Below are 17529 nucleotides of genomic sequence, written 5' to 3'. Positions count from 1 at the left end.
CGTTCTTAAAACATCACTGAATCTTGTTCACCTGGGCGTTTGTTAACAGTATCATCTAAACGCTTCGCGATGTGATGAGTGATAATTTCCAATTTGTCGATGTGTATGAAAACATTAATCTTTGGTAGGTTCCTGTTTGAAATTGGTCACATTTAGAACCAAAACATGTGTGAGGATCAAGTCTAAGATACCATACTAAATCAACTTACATTGCTTCCTCCCAAAAAGTGATGATACATGGATAGAGAACACTGAGGCTTGTACAGGACCAGACAGTATAATGGGTACTTAGTGACGGCGTCATGGCCGACATAGACATCTCGTTACATATTGTCGTTAGGAGATTCCACATTTTATTTCTAGCTCGGCCAAAGCGGATAGTGTTAACAAGAAGCCATACTTTTAATCCCACTATCACATCATGGTGAGTATAATTCGAAGTGTACACAATCTAAGGCCATAATAAATTAATTGCTAGATTCTCATCCAAATTCTTTTCAAAATTGGGGCGGGGGGGCGAATTTTATTTTTTATTTTTTATTTTTCCTAAAGTTTCGAATGGTTGCAAATGTGTTAAAATAGAGCAATAAAGGCGCATGTTCAGTGTACATTTATCTTTTTTTTTGTTATTAACAACTTTGAGTATGCAGTATACACATTGAACACCATTTCACTGTTCAGCCCACATATATATCTGTACTAACTTTTGGTGTGAATACACACCACATTACTTTTTCACATATCGTCCTCTTTTAATTACAGTGACATTGCCATTGACCAAACAGTTCTGGCATATAGGGTAGTTTTCCTCAGATGTAGCCACATTGTCATCTGTACCACAATGGAAGCATACTGCTTAGAAACCAGCAGAGAAATAGGCCAGTTCAACTGGCCCATCACATGTCAGATTTTTTCTTACAAACACTGATTTTAACACATTTTCTTGTTCAGTCTCTACATCAGCAAAATCAGAACCACACGTGTACGACAAATCGTCCAACATAGTTTGCAATTCCTTAGCTTTCTTTTCTTTCCTCTTACAACATGCTTGCAGTAGAGAACACGAGGCTTGCACATTCAGAACAGTATATCACCATTTCAACATTTTAAGCAGTTTGGGTGGTGGGTGAGAATAGCATACCATGCCCATGACCTGGCTTGTGTCCTAGTGTGGGCCTGTGCTTTTCACTAGTTTCGTGTCCATAAAACTGATCGAAGGACTTGTACTTGTCACCAGTATCAGGTTCTGGGTCTGGCAGAAAGTGAAGACCTTCAAAAGTATCTGCAGGTAAGTTTGGTCGTTTACAAAGAATGCAGGTTGCCTTCCCAAACTTTTTGACACAGAACATATCCGATTTTGCAGTGTGAGGAAAGAAAAGAATGGAATTGTTTCCGTATTTGTACTGATAAATCCAACTTTCTGATCGTGTAACCAGTCGAATATATCATTGTACATTCTCAGTTTGTCATTTACGACGTTCCCATGCTTTGCCGGTAGATGTGTTGCTTTAGAAAATCCCGACATTAAAATTGTAAATGCGTCGGATTTCGCACTGGCAGTTGCCGACTGCTCTTCTGTATAAGCATTAATATTAAATTCTAAATAAGCTCGAGGTACGACACCACTTCCCCCACCGTACATGCGCCATCACACTGGGTCAGTTCCACTTTCGATTTACTGGCCGACACAACTGCCCTGTTCCCACACTCGACGGGCGCAGATTTGTCAATTGTTCCTTTGGCTAATTCATGAAAGACTTGTTCAGTAGCAAAATACTTGTTTTAGTATCGGCTACTGAACAACCATACCAATCTTTAAGAACTTCAGCCGTTTCAGCTTTAGAATTACAAAAACCATGCTTGCAGACGACGAGTTTTCTACAACCGGAAATTGATAATATAAAACTTTTTTTTGAAGCGGAAAACGGAAAAAATCCGGATTTCGTATTTTCGTGGGTTTTTTTCGCAAATAAAAAAAAATTGGGGCGGGGCCTCAAAGAGGGGGCGGGCGGGGATGAGAATCTAGCAAATAATTTAGTATGGCCTAAACAATGACATATATTATAGATTTAACTCTAGAATTGGAGAAAGAGATACAGCAGGTATGTGTGATTCGTCCGTGAGAAATCAAAGAATAAAGACAACAAGTAATTAATTAGCTTTCGGTCGTTCCAGTTAAAAATCCGTCAGGGCTAATTTCTTATTGTGTTCGATTGGCTGTAACAGGGCTCGTACGTGATTGGTTCGTAAAAAACACGTAATTTACAAAAGCAGTTTTCTTGAGGAGAATCAGAACTCTTTTGTTATCCCGATGGTCTTCATTTAAATTTGTGTTCGGTATTTCTACTTGAAATGGATGGAATTAGGAATTTTGTGGATCGAAGCCGAAATGGATACGGCTACTTATGAATTGTGGAAGTATTGTCCATCTCCAATCTTCAAACATGTATCATAGTCACTCTAAATATCATCATCTCGGCGATGTTACATCTTATAACCTTATAACGTATATGGACTAGAATTTCTTTATCGCTATATCAATCCATACTTATATACGCTGTACCGAGTATTCAATGACACGATATCATTTTTTTTTTGTATTATGCAGGATGTTGGTGTCACCTGCCACGAGCTCATGAATATTCCTAACCACAATTCACCAATTGCCGCCAATCTTCCCCGGTAAAGACACAACGCCATGAAGTCATCGCACTCCGCTAAACCTGATGAGATCGACAGATTACATTTTATAAACTTTATACGAGGACATTTTGTCAAATTGTCGTCGTTTAAATTTGATATCAAAGTATATAAACCCATATGTGACCTATTTGATTCCGTGATATACTCGTGTAAGAATACCAAAGGTGCTAATTGAGATAAATCCACCCATTTCTCAAAAGCCTACAAATCTTCACAAAATACAGATTATCGAGGATATATCAAGATTAAAACGGTTACATCCGATCATCTTCTTAACAAATCTGATCGTCAATTAGACTTTAACTTTAATTTTAAAATACACCTGCCGTATTTCTTTCAAATTTATAAATATATTTTATATAAAAACAGCTTTAGCTCTTCGATTTCTCGTGATGAAATGTAAGAAGTTGTTATATGTATCTGGATGGCGGCCAACAAGTCCCGGCCATGAATCACACCATGTGTTCTCGTGATTCACAGGCTGATGCTTCATAAAGCCATTGAAATTTACATCGACTGCGACACACTTTGATTTTAATTCCGAAGATTATTTTCAAACTGCGAATCATCAGTGCTCATTTAAATTCGTTTACGATTTCCCGACGATTTTTTTTTTCTCTCTTTCTCTGTATATTTTTTAATAGTCAGTCCATGCTTACATTTCCCGACTTATTTCTATAGAATTCACTGAATGATAAAACGATTTTCTCATACAGAATAATATGTGATAATAGAATAAGAGACTAGGTACTAATTTGTATTCTGGGGACAGCGCTATGAGGTCAGCATGTGGATGTTGCCATCAGGGTCTTGGTGTTCACACGTGAATGGCGACTCGCACGTCTCCAGATTGTATCTCATAAATCTACCATTTTGCTTTGTCACAGTGCTTTCTGTTGACGTATTTTTCTCTTATACATTTCTGATCAACCCGTTAAGCAGATGTCGCCAGAACAAACAGATGAACAGGTTTTATTTAATACAGAGGACAGATACACGAGTACAGAGGTGTATGACATCGGAGCTTGTGTATCGCACGCAGACTTGAATTGATTTGTATATGTTTTAACAAAGCTTAATCTAAATCTAAATGTTTTTAATGAACCAACGTAATCAATAATGTTTCAACCCGTTTGAATAGCTAGGTGGACTTCAATAGGTGTCGCACAGATTGCATCAGATTTTGCACATTGCAGCCATCACTGTGCTGAAGTAGACTGTCGATATTTAAGCGATAGTGTGGCCATTCAGACTCAGGTGTAAAGGCATATTAGTATTGTTTTTAAAGATAGTCGATGATACCGTAACAAATACATTTGTATCACGTCAATTATTTCCATGACTAGGTGATATAAGGTACTACTTTAGGTAGGTTTTCTTGACCTTTCGGGTAGTCAACCTTACCACTACTACAATGGTGTGACGGTCAGTAAGAATACTCTGTTTATTTTGTATCGTATGTCTTATATCTCCGATTAATGTTATTCACCAACGAATGAATTGTTAAGTAAACCAAAAATGACAAGTAAATTAATAGATTGGCGTTCACTAAGCTATATAGTGACGATCAATTAAGCTGATATATGTTATTTTAACTTCAGGCATGTGTAGAATTACATCCGTCGCCCTTCGTTGCAATGAACTAATGGAGCCGGGCACACTTCCGGTTGTGTCGGGTTCTGGTCCTAGAAGTCAGTACCCGGGAACTATTACGACCCATGTTATGCCTTCTTCGGTATATTAATATTAAGACGTGTCGGCTAAATAAGATGTGACATAGACCATTACAGTCACGGGGACTGCTAAACGGCTTCAGGAACGGAACCAGACACAACTTATCTCACAAAGGTGCTGTGACCTGGTTTTGAAACTGGATCCGAACGCGTGGCAGTGTGCACGGACCAAGAGTATAAACAAGATTCGTATACCGTCCTTATCGGTTTCAACCACACTAAACAATGGCACTTAGTCGTTTAAGAACGGAAGAACATGGACCTCGGTCAATATATCAACTGTAAGACAAAGGCTACGGTCAGTAAGCCAAGTTTTCACATGGTCAATTAAGATGGATTATAAATAAAACTGCAAGTGAACAAGACTGTTTCGTGTTATTAACAATTCAAAATAGTTGGTCTTTTTTTGTAACCTTGTCAAAAGTGACGTCATCAATTATAGAATAGTGCCAATTTAATTTTCATCTGAAAATAACGCATAATTATTTCACTTAGAAATACAATTTCTGCTGAGATTGACAATTTGATCAAAGCAGCAGGTGCTCTATTGCGTTAAAGCGTAATCAATTTAATTTCAAGCTCGGCTCAATTTATTGACACATTTGAAAAGAAAACAGTGAAATTGCAACGACCGGATTCTGTTTATGTCTTTAAATACAGAGAAGTTACTCTACGCACCACAATGTTTAGCCGTCATTCCGAAATATGATGTGACAAGTAACACGCTGTGGGGACTCCACAGCCATCAACACGGGGTTCCTATATGACACAACCGGATGCCACTTGTCTGAATTATAAATAAAAACTGCCACGCGCAGATCAATAATTTGAATTCAAAGGTTTGATACACTTAATAATTTCTGATTATTGTCAGGATTGTGTCAATTATGGAAATCTACAAGTGGTAGCTATGAGTCGCGATCGAAATATCTTGTTAGTCATAATAATGATTTGTGGACTTGGACAAATACCCTCGTGTACTATCAAATAACTTCAAGAGATTTCGAAGCAGCTCGGCCGTAAATCTTTCTCTGTTACAGACAATATGACCATGTTATGCGTGAGTATTTGGTCTATAACCGGAATTAGCCGGTAAATGCATGGATAACTTTTGAAGAGATTATTCCAGTTTATAAAGGACATAAGGAGATGACGAGCTCGACCGACTACTCGAGCCGGCTGGTCCCGCCAGGGGTCGCGACACTCGGGGATGTAATCCGACCACCGTCCCCAGGTACGGTCAGATGTTGTTTTGTAATATGTCGGTCAGTTCGAGTCCGGTTACTGTCAAATATCTCAAGTTTGTTTCATCACACCACATGACGCCAGTCGAACAACAATGGTGGACACCGTTCACACGTGATAGCTTGAATGGGCCATCGTTATCACATCGAAGGCATTCAAGTACAGATAACTCTATACGAGTAGCGAACACAATAGAATAAAGGACTAGCCTGATGTTAATGATTGCTAATGAGCGTAATTAGTATGATAGAGGTTAAGGCACTAGATACATTCTGGCAGATAAGGACCTGGAGATCGCAACGCTTCCATTCATATAGTATAGACGTGTCACATTTGCCCTGCATGCTTAAAATCAGGTATTCACAGAATATTTCCAACTGAATGGGTATTGATATTGGAGACGTCTTATTCTTCCTGGCAAAAAACTTCAACGTTTCATGATAAAGCGATTCGTAGTTTTTTTCTGATGATGTTTACAGTCACAACATAATGCGTGATATAAAGTGTTCACTTTGATAAAAACTAGAAACTGTTTAAAAACCAGCAGAGTAAGCGAGGAACCTTGTCGGTTTCCAAAGAAAAAACTAAACAGGTAAAAACAGATTTGTGTGAGAGAAAAAAGGCATCAATGCGGCATGAAAGAAAAATGGAACAGGTGAGGGCTCTTGAATAATGGGTGTTGTATTGAGGTAGATACTTAGTCATGGATTGTCGGACAAATGAGCTGGCCCCCATAGGTGTGCAGACAGGTATGAAAGCCTCTTAGGATTCTGTAATCTGGGGTGACTAATTATCTCGACCCCTATCTCCAAACGACGGCTCTAGTTTATCTTATCCTGGCCGGTGTTTACAGCTAGGTAGCCATTGATGCCCTCCCCAGACGTACTCATTACATCAACATGTATACTCAGGGATAACGACACTAGGGTGTGATCTTCAAAGATAGGGACTGCCCTTCTTACTCGTCTCCCCCTAGTGTAGTAGAAGGGTGTGTGTGTGTGTGTGTGTGTGGGGGGGGGGGGACTGTCTTCATGTCCCAGGCAGTTTTAACAACATCCAGCATTGAAAGCATGCTGGGTACATTACGGATTATTTATATTTTCTTTCGACAGAGCGTCTTCTCGTTATCATTATCAGTGTTTCTTTTCAAATAAACTATCTAAACAATATTGATGATATTCATAAATGTTTACCTGGTGTCCACATCACCATTTTGTCATTTATCGGGAACATATTTTTATTTCAAACTTCCTCACATAATCTTGATGCATAAACAAACCGAAGTGTAAAATGTATAGTAATAAATCGTTGTCTGTTTATATTACTTTTTTAACTCCGGACTTTCGATATCTTTTTCCTTGTTTGCTGACAATGCTTTCAGACCAAACTGAACTTAAACTACCCATGCTTGTTGTAATGTATGCCCAAGGATTCACGCGGGTGGCGTTGAACAGACAGGGTGATCATTAGACGAGGCATCCGGGTAGAAAATGGGCGGAAAATAACCGCTAGCATGTAACTGTTACGACAGGGTCTGCTCTGAATAGGATGTTATATCTATAACAGGGAAGTTAATATTATGTTTTGAGGATGCAAAACCGACGTTTGCACAAAGTAAGATATTGTGAAATTCGCCCAAAACAAGCACTTTTGTGTCACAGCGTTACGTCTCGGCATTCAATCAAGTCAAAAATCATGATATAAAAATTGTAAAAATGTCGTGTCGAGAAAGAAGAACGTTGAATATGTGGTTTACTTATAACTTTGAAAATGAAAAAAATCATAAATAATAAAATTGAAACCACAATAGAAAATGAGAAATATAAGTTGGAAGCCTTACCAGACCTTAGAACAAACATTAGTTGCTAAATGACAATAGCACGGTCTCATGTTGTCTGATACAAAACAATCATCTAAGTTAATGATGTCTTTAAAACTAAAACTGTCAGATTAAATGGCCAAGGGCAGACGGGTTGACATCATTTACAGACTCGCTTTCAAAACAGATGAGAAGTGAATAAAATTCTGAAATGAATATTTACAAAAATGCAAAACGGGGTGAGGAAAGGGCATCTTTCTAACGCAATGATCGTTTGAAATCAATTCCATTTGAACAAAATATCACCTCATCACGCTATCAAACCACAGCATATATATTCTAGTCGCGTTTTACGGCTCCAGATGCTGCAAAACTAAATTGGAAGACGTTAAAATGGTCTGCGTCTGTTGGCAAGTGAACGTGACCTGGCGACGGCGATCAAACTCTGTCTTAATACCCTATTGACCACATCTGTTTATAATCTCTATCGTTTAAACGATTGTATGTTTATATATATAATTGGCGGGATAAAGATGCCAGATCTTGTACGTGTCAAATAATGAGCCGAGATATCAAAGTTAAAGCCGTCGTGGGCAGGGAACTCACCAGGAAGTTTGAGTATTAAAATGATCTTCCATTGACACCGTGTTGAAATATAGATATACAGATTATCCTGAGGTTTGGGTCACTAACAGTTTGTTACAAGTCTGGCCATTGGTGATTTAAACGACGCTTATTTTGTTTTCTTCTTACGGTATAGTGTTACAAAAGCGATTAAGACTTGTTGAGGACTATTTAGAACGGTTTACTACCGGATCAAGGGGTTTACTTGCTGACAAAGACCTAAACACCTGTAAACACGGCTACGTACACAAGATTATGTACCAGACAACAAAACACACACATGCTATCCGCACGCGCACACGTAATACCGTATGCTCCACCACCCGTGTGGCACAACAAATGTAATAAGTTATAATAGGATGTAATCTGACATCAGGTGGAGCCAACATTCAAAATAAACAAATTGTTTACCTCTGATTTGGCCTGTAAGTAAATCTCAACATGTTGAATAACCTAATAATGCTTGCAATGCAATTTATAGCTATCCTGCCCCTGGGGAAATAAATTTATTTAATGCAATAAAAAAGACATCACGTGGGGTTATCTTGCCTTGGGGAATATCGGAGAAAAACCTTAAACAGCTAGGCTGAATTATAAGGAAGTTACAGAGAAAATTCTACTGCATAGAATTGAATTATCTTCATTATATTCTCCTATCCTCGTGTGCGTTTAATTTTGCTCGTGGCAAGATATGGCTGAGCGTTCTGATCATATCGGAATGTATACATACTCCTATGTATCAATCCAGCCAATTCATGAACATAGAAGATACAATCTCATGGTACCGACTTCTGTCGCTGGAAGCTCAGACTTGAAATAGAACTTGCTAATGTGATAGATCCTTCAGAATGACGGATCTGTCTAAAAGCACCTGAAACAGTTCCCACTAATGAGTTGGAGATACGTATCAGCCCGCTATCCCCAGGAGTAAACGGACGGATTTCAAAAAGTAAATATTTCAATGTTCAAGCATCACATTTTCTAATGAGTGCCCGGAGAGCCGAATGCAGAGTAAGCATGGTAATATGCCTTCACATCGTATGTCGGTACCGGTACTGGAGACACGCACAATAGATGGCTTCAGTGTAAAGTAATCTAGATAAACAATACATATATCGGGTTTAAACGTATTAAAAGCTACGAAATGCAATGCACGTGTTCACGAAGGCGGAACTTTTGTCTGGAATATAATATACCTCAGTTACAATTGTTCGGTATCTTGTGTTTTTTGATAAAATCGTGACGGGATTATTTCCTGGCGCCCGGACTCTTAATCAGCGTATTTACTTGTAAAACGAATCCTACTTCATGGGTTTTAAACAGGATTGTAGTCGACTTCTCCAATTCAGAACATATCTGTATGGAACCCAACTTCATTCAATCTCCAATCAAACAAAAACCTCATATAAAACTTGGACTGACCATGTGGTTCGACGCGGATGAGCTATCTATTGCAATAATGATATTGAATTCAGTATGTTATACTGTAACGGCGTCAAGTCAACTAGATCGATGGGGGAATGTATAGAACTCTGACGAAACCCTGGTAACATCAACCAAACAGTGCCACTGCTAAGCCGGTCTATTCAATTCATATGTCATAATATCAGGCTCAATCCTTATAATTTCCGTTCATTTCCTTCTATAATGCATACTGATAAACGGTCTCTAAAACGATTTTTTTTAATATGTTTATTTTCTAAACGCAACGGCGTCAATTTAGCGCTTTGAAACCATGCAGTCTTTTTGCGATATCTTTTCGTTACACGTCACCAAACGAAATCGTATAAAAACATAAAAATACAGGATATTTTGTTAGCAACATGAACAGAACTGCAGCCACAAGACACACGAGACTTCAGCAATATGTCCACGTGTCCTTTTAACTGCGTAAAAGAATCCTACTCTACTTGAAAACAAGTAATGATTTACGCGAACGATCAATATTTTCTTGTTTCTCATTACATTTGTTTCAGGTCAGCGAATATAGATATATTTTGACATGTATGCCAATTATTTATGATTTTTATTTTCGTGTTGTCAATTATTTATGATTTTATTTTCGTGTAGTTTGTTGTATAGGACAATTCCTGAATGTCAGCTGTCATATTTATAGCGTTTAATCTGTATTGTTTGGAGTACATCGCTTTACAATGCACGTGATGGATTAGTATGCGCTGTCACTTGTCCATAATAGCGTTCTATGGTACTTTGGTATCGGACACCGCGCAGATCTCATGGCGACTTCTGGCATTGAAACCATTCGATGCATACCAATGCTCAAGAACAAAGCTTATGCTGAAGGTCTTTCACAAATGCTTTCAAAATTACATATGACATATTGCCCTTAAAAATATCGGATCAATTTTTAGACATTAGTCGTTATGTTTTCAGTATTCATCCCGTTTAATTTTTTTTTTCTTCTATCGCGTCACATCCCACATTGGTATTCATATACACAGAACCTCAACTCCCACCTATCTGATGCAGTTTGGAGTATCAGAATTTTTCCAATCCGATATTTCCGTGGTCATAGATGATCTATCAGGCGAAGCTCGGCTCTGATAGAGTATGGAAGGCCCTGATAGGACTAATGCGGGCACACCATGTCAGTTATATTACCATTTGCCGATACATGGTTTTAGCTGTGTGTACGTACAACAGATCAATCACAAATGATTCATGCTAGATACATAGATGGGCGATCGAAGAACTGACATATCTCCATGGGTCCAGACGCTGGGAACATGGCGCAAGAACCATTTTTGAATTATTGATAGGGAAACATCGCTCACTCCTATTAGTAACAGGTCGATTAAAAACAATTATGAGCAAGATTCCGTCTTCTCTCAATCAAATATTATTCCAAGATAATTTATTACCCACAATGGCATACAGGAATAGCGCCATTTGGTCATTAGAAGGGTTTAGATGTATGTAAATGGAACTCAGTTTCATTACATGAATAAAGAGGATGGACAGGAATTCATGTTTTATTTACCGTCCAATAACGTTAACTAGAGCGGACCTATAATGCCCTAATTTTAGTGTCAATCCTGCGGTGTTTCTCCGGCTTAATGTGCTCTGTGTTCTTATCATACAAATAGTTTCTAAAGCGTAAGTGTAACGCGCCACACAAATGTCCCGAGGAACTGATGCTGGGTCTCACATCAAGTTAACACAAGCAAACAACGAGCGCGCATTCTTTGCTCCGTAACATTTTCACAAGGCGTAACCAGTAGTCAAAGATTCCTGGCATCACAACAATTATAGAAAGCAACATTCCAATTAGTGTCTTACGCAAGCCTCACTGCACACCCTCCCCTACCACGGTCCCCTTCTCTTACTCAGGTTCTCCCTTCCCCACAAACTTGTCTCTCCCCTCCCCCCGTAACCCACTCCTTGTCGACACCACACGACGGTGTTGCCCACACGTTAGCGTCCCCTTCCATCCCCCTCCCTTCCTTCCAAAACTTCATTTTCCGTCTCATTACTTTCTCAAGCTGATTTATTCTGCATTTACATGCGTTTTTATGTGCCTCACTGGTTTTTCAAACTAAAAAAAGTTTTTCACTTTTTTTTATACGGCCTTTTTATATTTTTATCTCGGGTTTTTTTCCCGCCGACTTCGGAGTTCTGTAATGTGCGTTCTGTACTGGGAAATTGTTTCTTATAATGGAATTGGATGTTTAGAAATTATTGTTAGTCACTGAGACCACACAATGCAAGCGTTGTGTATCTCAAACTAGACAATAACAAATGTATTTGGAGTTAATGAACAGTGAACTATTAGGGTCCATTAGGCCCCACTGCGGACACGTTCGTATACAAAGAACGGTTAACACCGTCACTCATGTGCTCAACTTGCTACAGAAAACGCTGAGAAAAAAAAAACGTTTCTGATAAGAAATGCCAAAAACAGAACATACGATATTTCAGGATTAGCTAAGGAGCACCCGGGCCAGTATAAACTGTGATATGAATCTGTCACAGGTTTATCTGAAATCTCTAGAGTACTAAATACATCTGAAAACGCTGAAAACACATGTAAAGTGAGTAGTTGTGTCAACTTGTGGGGTGCTTGATTTCTGTAAACACAGCTTTGGATCCGGATAAGCCTGTCGTCTCTCACGTGAAACCCTCTTTTTCTGCCTACGGTCCCCCCTACTTAATCGGTCCACGTGTCTGGGGGGCCAGCTGATCCAATTAGTAAACATCGGACATGTTGTTATTATAGCAGGTTAATGTGTACCCCGGAACAATAACACGGGGATATCGGGTCACCGATGTACGCACTCCTCGTTAACTATTTCGGGGTCAGAATTTCTGCCCAGAACACACGTTGTGTGACAGTCGGCGTGGTAAATTGGCTACATGCCTGTCCCCGGAGAGGTTTCCAGGATCAGATATCCCACATAAAGCACTGATAGTGCCCTAGAGATCTCCTCTGGTTCAAATCATCGACTGGTTTTCGTTTGTCTTTATATTTGAAGACAAACCTAAGGGTCGGAATTATGCTCTGTAAACCTTTAAGTGAAAAGTGTTGCATATTCCTTCAATCAAGATAACTCTTTTGCATTGATCAGGCAACAGAGTTGAACAGACATTTGTAAATACTGTATCTTTTGCATTTTCCTCAGTTAAGTTTTCCTGAATCGCATATATATAGATTCTAAACCCACACGAATAATGTGTTTTTGTAGCCTTACTTTTTTTTATCTGTACGATATAGAAATTCTAAGAATCGAGAAATGGACGGCTGCAAATAAAATATATCGATTATTCGGACCAACATTTTTATGCGCAAAATTCAAAGAAGAAGAATCGAAGAGTTATATTTTATCCTGTCGTACTGCTGACTCATGGCTGCCTTGAATCTTGGCAATTTTATCCACAAAATATGGCTGAGATTTCGCCCATTATTGTTGTTTGTGTAAATAATATTCCGACAAACCTGGTATCTAAGACACGTTTCAGGACTTTGTGCTTCTAGTATTGTATGCACACTGACTGTGCACCTATTGCATGTGACTGTCAATCATTACACGTGTATTTATAATAACGAATGTATATCGAGGGTGTCAAATCCCGTAATAGGGTTATCTTACACATCGGTGTCATGACCTTCAATTTGCTCGCATGCTGTCATTTGTAAGTGGACAATTACAACATTCAATCCTTTAGCTGTGTCTGTGTGTAGACATACAAGTTTGGTTTTGAGAAGTAAAGTTAGACTTGTGTACTTGTACGTAGATAGATATAAAATAAAACGTGTGTACTTTTACGTGGTTATACAAAAGTTTGACCAGTGTACTGCACGTAGTAAGATATAAAGTTTGACCAGTGTACGTATACAGGTGTAAGTGAAAAGTAAGCTTGACCAATGTACTTGTATGTAAGTGAGAAGTAAGCTTGATCAGCGTACTTGTATGTAGGTAAGTAAGCTTGACCAGTTGACCAGTGTACTTGTATAATTATGAAATGTAAGCTTGAACAATGTACTTGTATATTTATGAGAAGTAAGCTTGACCAATGTACTTGTATGTTTAATTGTTTATGAGAAGGAAACTTGACCAGTGTACTTGTATTTGCATGAGAAGTAAATTTGACCAGTGTACTTGTATGTACTAACTTCTACTAAGAAGTAAGCTTGACCAGTGTATTTGTATTTTATGAGAAGTTTACTTGACCAACGAACGTGTATTTGTATGAAAAGTATTAAAATTTGACCAGTGAACTTGTATTTTAATGAGAGCTTAAGCTTGACCAGTGTACTTGTATTTAAATGAGAGTTTAAGCTTGACCAGTGTACTTAAAGCTTGTATTTCAATGATAAGTAAGTTTGACCTGATGACCAGTGTGCAGGTCCTGTGTTTAGATGTGAAGCTAGAAGAGTGTGCAAAACACCAAAACAACAGGTATGGAAACCCACACAAACCGTTAACACTATGTATCATACCAGGAGTGTTGTGTTTAAAACAAAGAACATGTCATGAAGTCATAAGTAAGTTTCTATAAATACGCATTTAATATGGTAATAGCTATATAATGTGATGCTCACGGGAAATATAGTGAAATTCAGAAATATACACCCAATAGAAAGAAAGATGTTTTCGATAACGTGTTTTGCCTCTAGTAATGTATATTTTTACATAATTTTGTCAGTCTGACATGTAGATCCGACTTTAATTAAGAAAAGTAAATAAAGAAAATTGCCTCCAACCTTATTACGTGCTAGTCAGACCTTGGTACGTATATTCGGCGTGCAATTGATAAACAACTTGAGTAAATGGGAAGACGTCTGATGAAACTGTCACTATACCCTTTTAGTTTTCTCATTAACAGAATAGTAAATCAGCATTACAGGTAGAAATAAAAGGTAAATTATTTAACAGGTAATGGGTTGTGAGGCCATAGACCGTAGTTTATCGGGCTAGAACATTCTACACGGTATATTACCGTTATTCCTAATTTACATAAAATTGCAATCATCGACTTCGATTACAGGTGAGATATAGTCTCATGAGTGGGAAAAAATACATTTACGAATCGCTTTAGTACTTAATAGCATCCCTCGAGAGTCAGTGGGGAGAAACGTTATCCCTTAGGATTCATTGATCGAATGCTTCGTCTCATGACATCGTTGTACACAAAGACGTCCAGTGCTAGCCCCTTTACAGTCCGTTAACGATCCCTAAATGTAGACAGTTACAGACAACCCCTTAACAAACCAGTTTGTGGTCCATAATGTTGGCAGTTAAATGTGTAAATATACAACAAATGTTGAGGTGTGGAGTTGTGTACAGTTTTAAGGGTAAGGCAATGGATGTGTCATGATTTTCCGGTGGTAACTGACAGACGTACAAAGAAAAGTCAACATTTGACAATGAGCTAATGCAAGACTATAGCTTTGGCACTTGATCGGGTTAAAGTGTGTGTACAGCGTGTGTCAAAATGATCACGGATGAGGGACAGAAAACGTGTCCCTACCCCCTCAGGGGCTGTATTAGACCGTGACATCCATACCCCGGAATGTGGATAGTCATGATGCTACCCAGAGACATAAAAATCCGTATAAACGTCTCTGTCCTACCCCAGGGCCGTGGTACCACGATCGCAGGTGATCGTTGTTGTATACAAAAAACTAATCGAAGGAACATAGAACGAGACAAGGTGTAGCAGAATCAGCTATCGGCTAATAGAGAATCTAAATCTGAGACGGGTATCAGATCAGTACCAAGAAAATATCCACATTCAAATACATACTGGTGACAATCAAGTGTATCTTAAAAAATGTCAAAAGTGTACCCGGGGGGTGGGGGAAATCAGTGAAAACTGGGCCAGTACCCGGGGGTGAAGGAAGTGGTACTTACCGTCGTTGTCTCGGGGGCAGGTCGGTATAGACGCCATCCTCTAGCCGTGTTCCCTCCGATCTGTCCCCGACCGGAGCTCACTGCTTACTGACACGCGAATGTACTCCTCTGATTAAGTACACACGGCTAAGGTTTTAAGAAATAATTTAAAGTCCTACGGTGAGGTCCTCAACGGGTACGTATAATATGTATATCCTTTATATACAACACTACTGTCCTTTATAAATAAATAAAGGCCTAGTCTATACACGGTATAGAGACTGAAGCCGATTAGGTCCTACTTCAGTCAAAATATTCCTCGTTATAATATTGTCGGTTTTTTTTTCTACACACGAGCTGAACACCGGTGTTGTACTTTCGCTGCCTCACACGACACTGAGAGAAGTCGGTATGTTGTACGCGGTCACACCCGCCTAGCACTACAGATAGCGAGAACCACTACGCGGAACACGACCCGACAACCTTAACGCCTCGGATTTACTTTTTACTTCAGCACACCCGGTATACTAACACTAATCCGCGTATGAAATATTTGAGTCATTAACAATTGTGGGATTTTTCACACGTTGTTTATTGCTAATCCCAGCTTATGTGTACAGCTATTCTTTGTTCGTTGAATAGTGTGTTATATACATAGGTTTTTATGAACCATACAGAAAATCTGTCGATACAATCAAGAAGGTGTTAGGGTACTTTTGTCAAAAAGCGAGAAAACAGATAAGAATTTTCACACCTTACTAATGGGCAAATAGAAAACGGTTTAAACATTTTCTGTTGTATTTAACGCCCTCTGTCCACAAAACACAGCAGCTTGTTGCATGCAAAATATAAACATTAATATTTGATATTAGTACCGCAGATGGTGTGTGCTCGGCTCCTCAGTAATTGGCTTTTCTCTCGTATCTACTCCGACCGACCGTCCAACACACCAGCGCTCAGAATAGTTAACTTAACCTAAAATACTACACTTCTTATTTCGATTAATTTTTATTTATTTAAACATCCTGATTGGAATTCACTTTTAAACACAAACTTAAATTCTCCTATTAACCAGCAAAACATATAATTTTTATCATATTTACTGATTAATATTCATGAGCGATTTATTTTGATTTCAGATTATAATGCCAGCTTGCTCCCTGGTCCGAACCAGTTAGCGTTAGACTCCCTGTCTGAAACACGGATAAAACAGGAATTGAGAGTTTTTTCTCTCGCTATCTCTGACCATATCAGACATTTTTCATTTAAAAGCGCATAGCTTTCAAATGTCAGTGTTATAGTACGCTTAAATGAGTCGGATGAAAATAGCCCGGCGAGATACAGAGACTGAACGACATGTTAATTGACACGGAAATGGACAGCGAATTACATATTCCTTGTTCTATCGTGACATTCGCCGTAAACGAATTACATTGATTTGATTGTGTATACTTTTGTTTTACAACGCTAGCCAAATAAAACAACACAGGCGAATTTGATTTACATCTCAAGTGTATTTATTGTAATTGAATTGGCTTTATTTTTATATGACTGTGTAACTAACGTGTGCCGTATTTATTGATTTTACTTTCATATTGCCTTAGATTAATTGTTTTAATATTAAAACGACAAGTTTCTATCACATGAGATATTGAAATACTAGGGGTTAGCGTGTACGACAGATTTCCCATTATGTCAGGCAATATATCACATGTCCTATGTTCCAATATTGATCATGATGTGATATCTGTATTGAACTTATACTGATAATACAGTGATCTTTATACTGAACGTATACTGATCATAGAGTGATCGTTATACTGAACGTATGCTGATCATACAGTGATCTTTATACTGAACTTATACTGATCATAGAGTGATCTATATACTGAACGTGTACTGATCATACAGTGATCTTCATACTGAACTTATACTGATCATAGAGTGATCTATATACTGAACGTATACTGATCATACAGTGATCTTTATACTGAACTTATACTGATAATACAGTGATCTTTATACTGAACGTATACTGATCATAGAGTGATCG

The 17529-nt window shown here is 38.4% G+C and overlaps 1 protein-coding gene across 1 annotated transcript in view; it reads right to left on the bottom strand.

Annotated features, from left to right (window-relative positions):
- Window positions 1–15899, bottom strand: part of LOC110454834 — a 41981-nt gene extending 26082 nt beyond the window's left edge. The window contains exon 1 of the mRNA XM_021504570.1: window positions 15498–15899. Coding sequence (XP_021360245.1) covers window positions 15498–15534 — 37 coding nt within the window. The 5' untranslated portion in view covers window positions 15535–15899. The remainder of the gene's footprint in view (window positions 1–15497) is intronic.
- Between the last annotated feature and the right edge of the window lie 1630 nt (window positions 15900–17529).

The sequence above is a fragment of the Mizuhopecten yessoensis genome, unplaced genomic scaffold (genome assembly GCF_002113885.1).
Source record: "Mizuhopecten yessoensis strain PY_sf001 unplaced genomic scaffold, ASM211388v2 scaffold917, whole genome shotgun sequence".
In the NCBI taxonomy this organism is placed as follows: Eukaryota; Metazoa; Mollusca; class Bivalvia; order Pectinida; family Pectinidae; genus Mizuhopecten; species Mizuhopecten yessoensis.
Note: the sequence above shows the minus strand (reverse complement) of the source record. Positions and strands in the feature narration are given on the sequence as shown.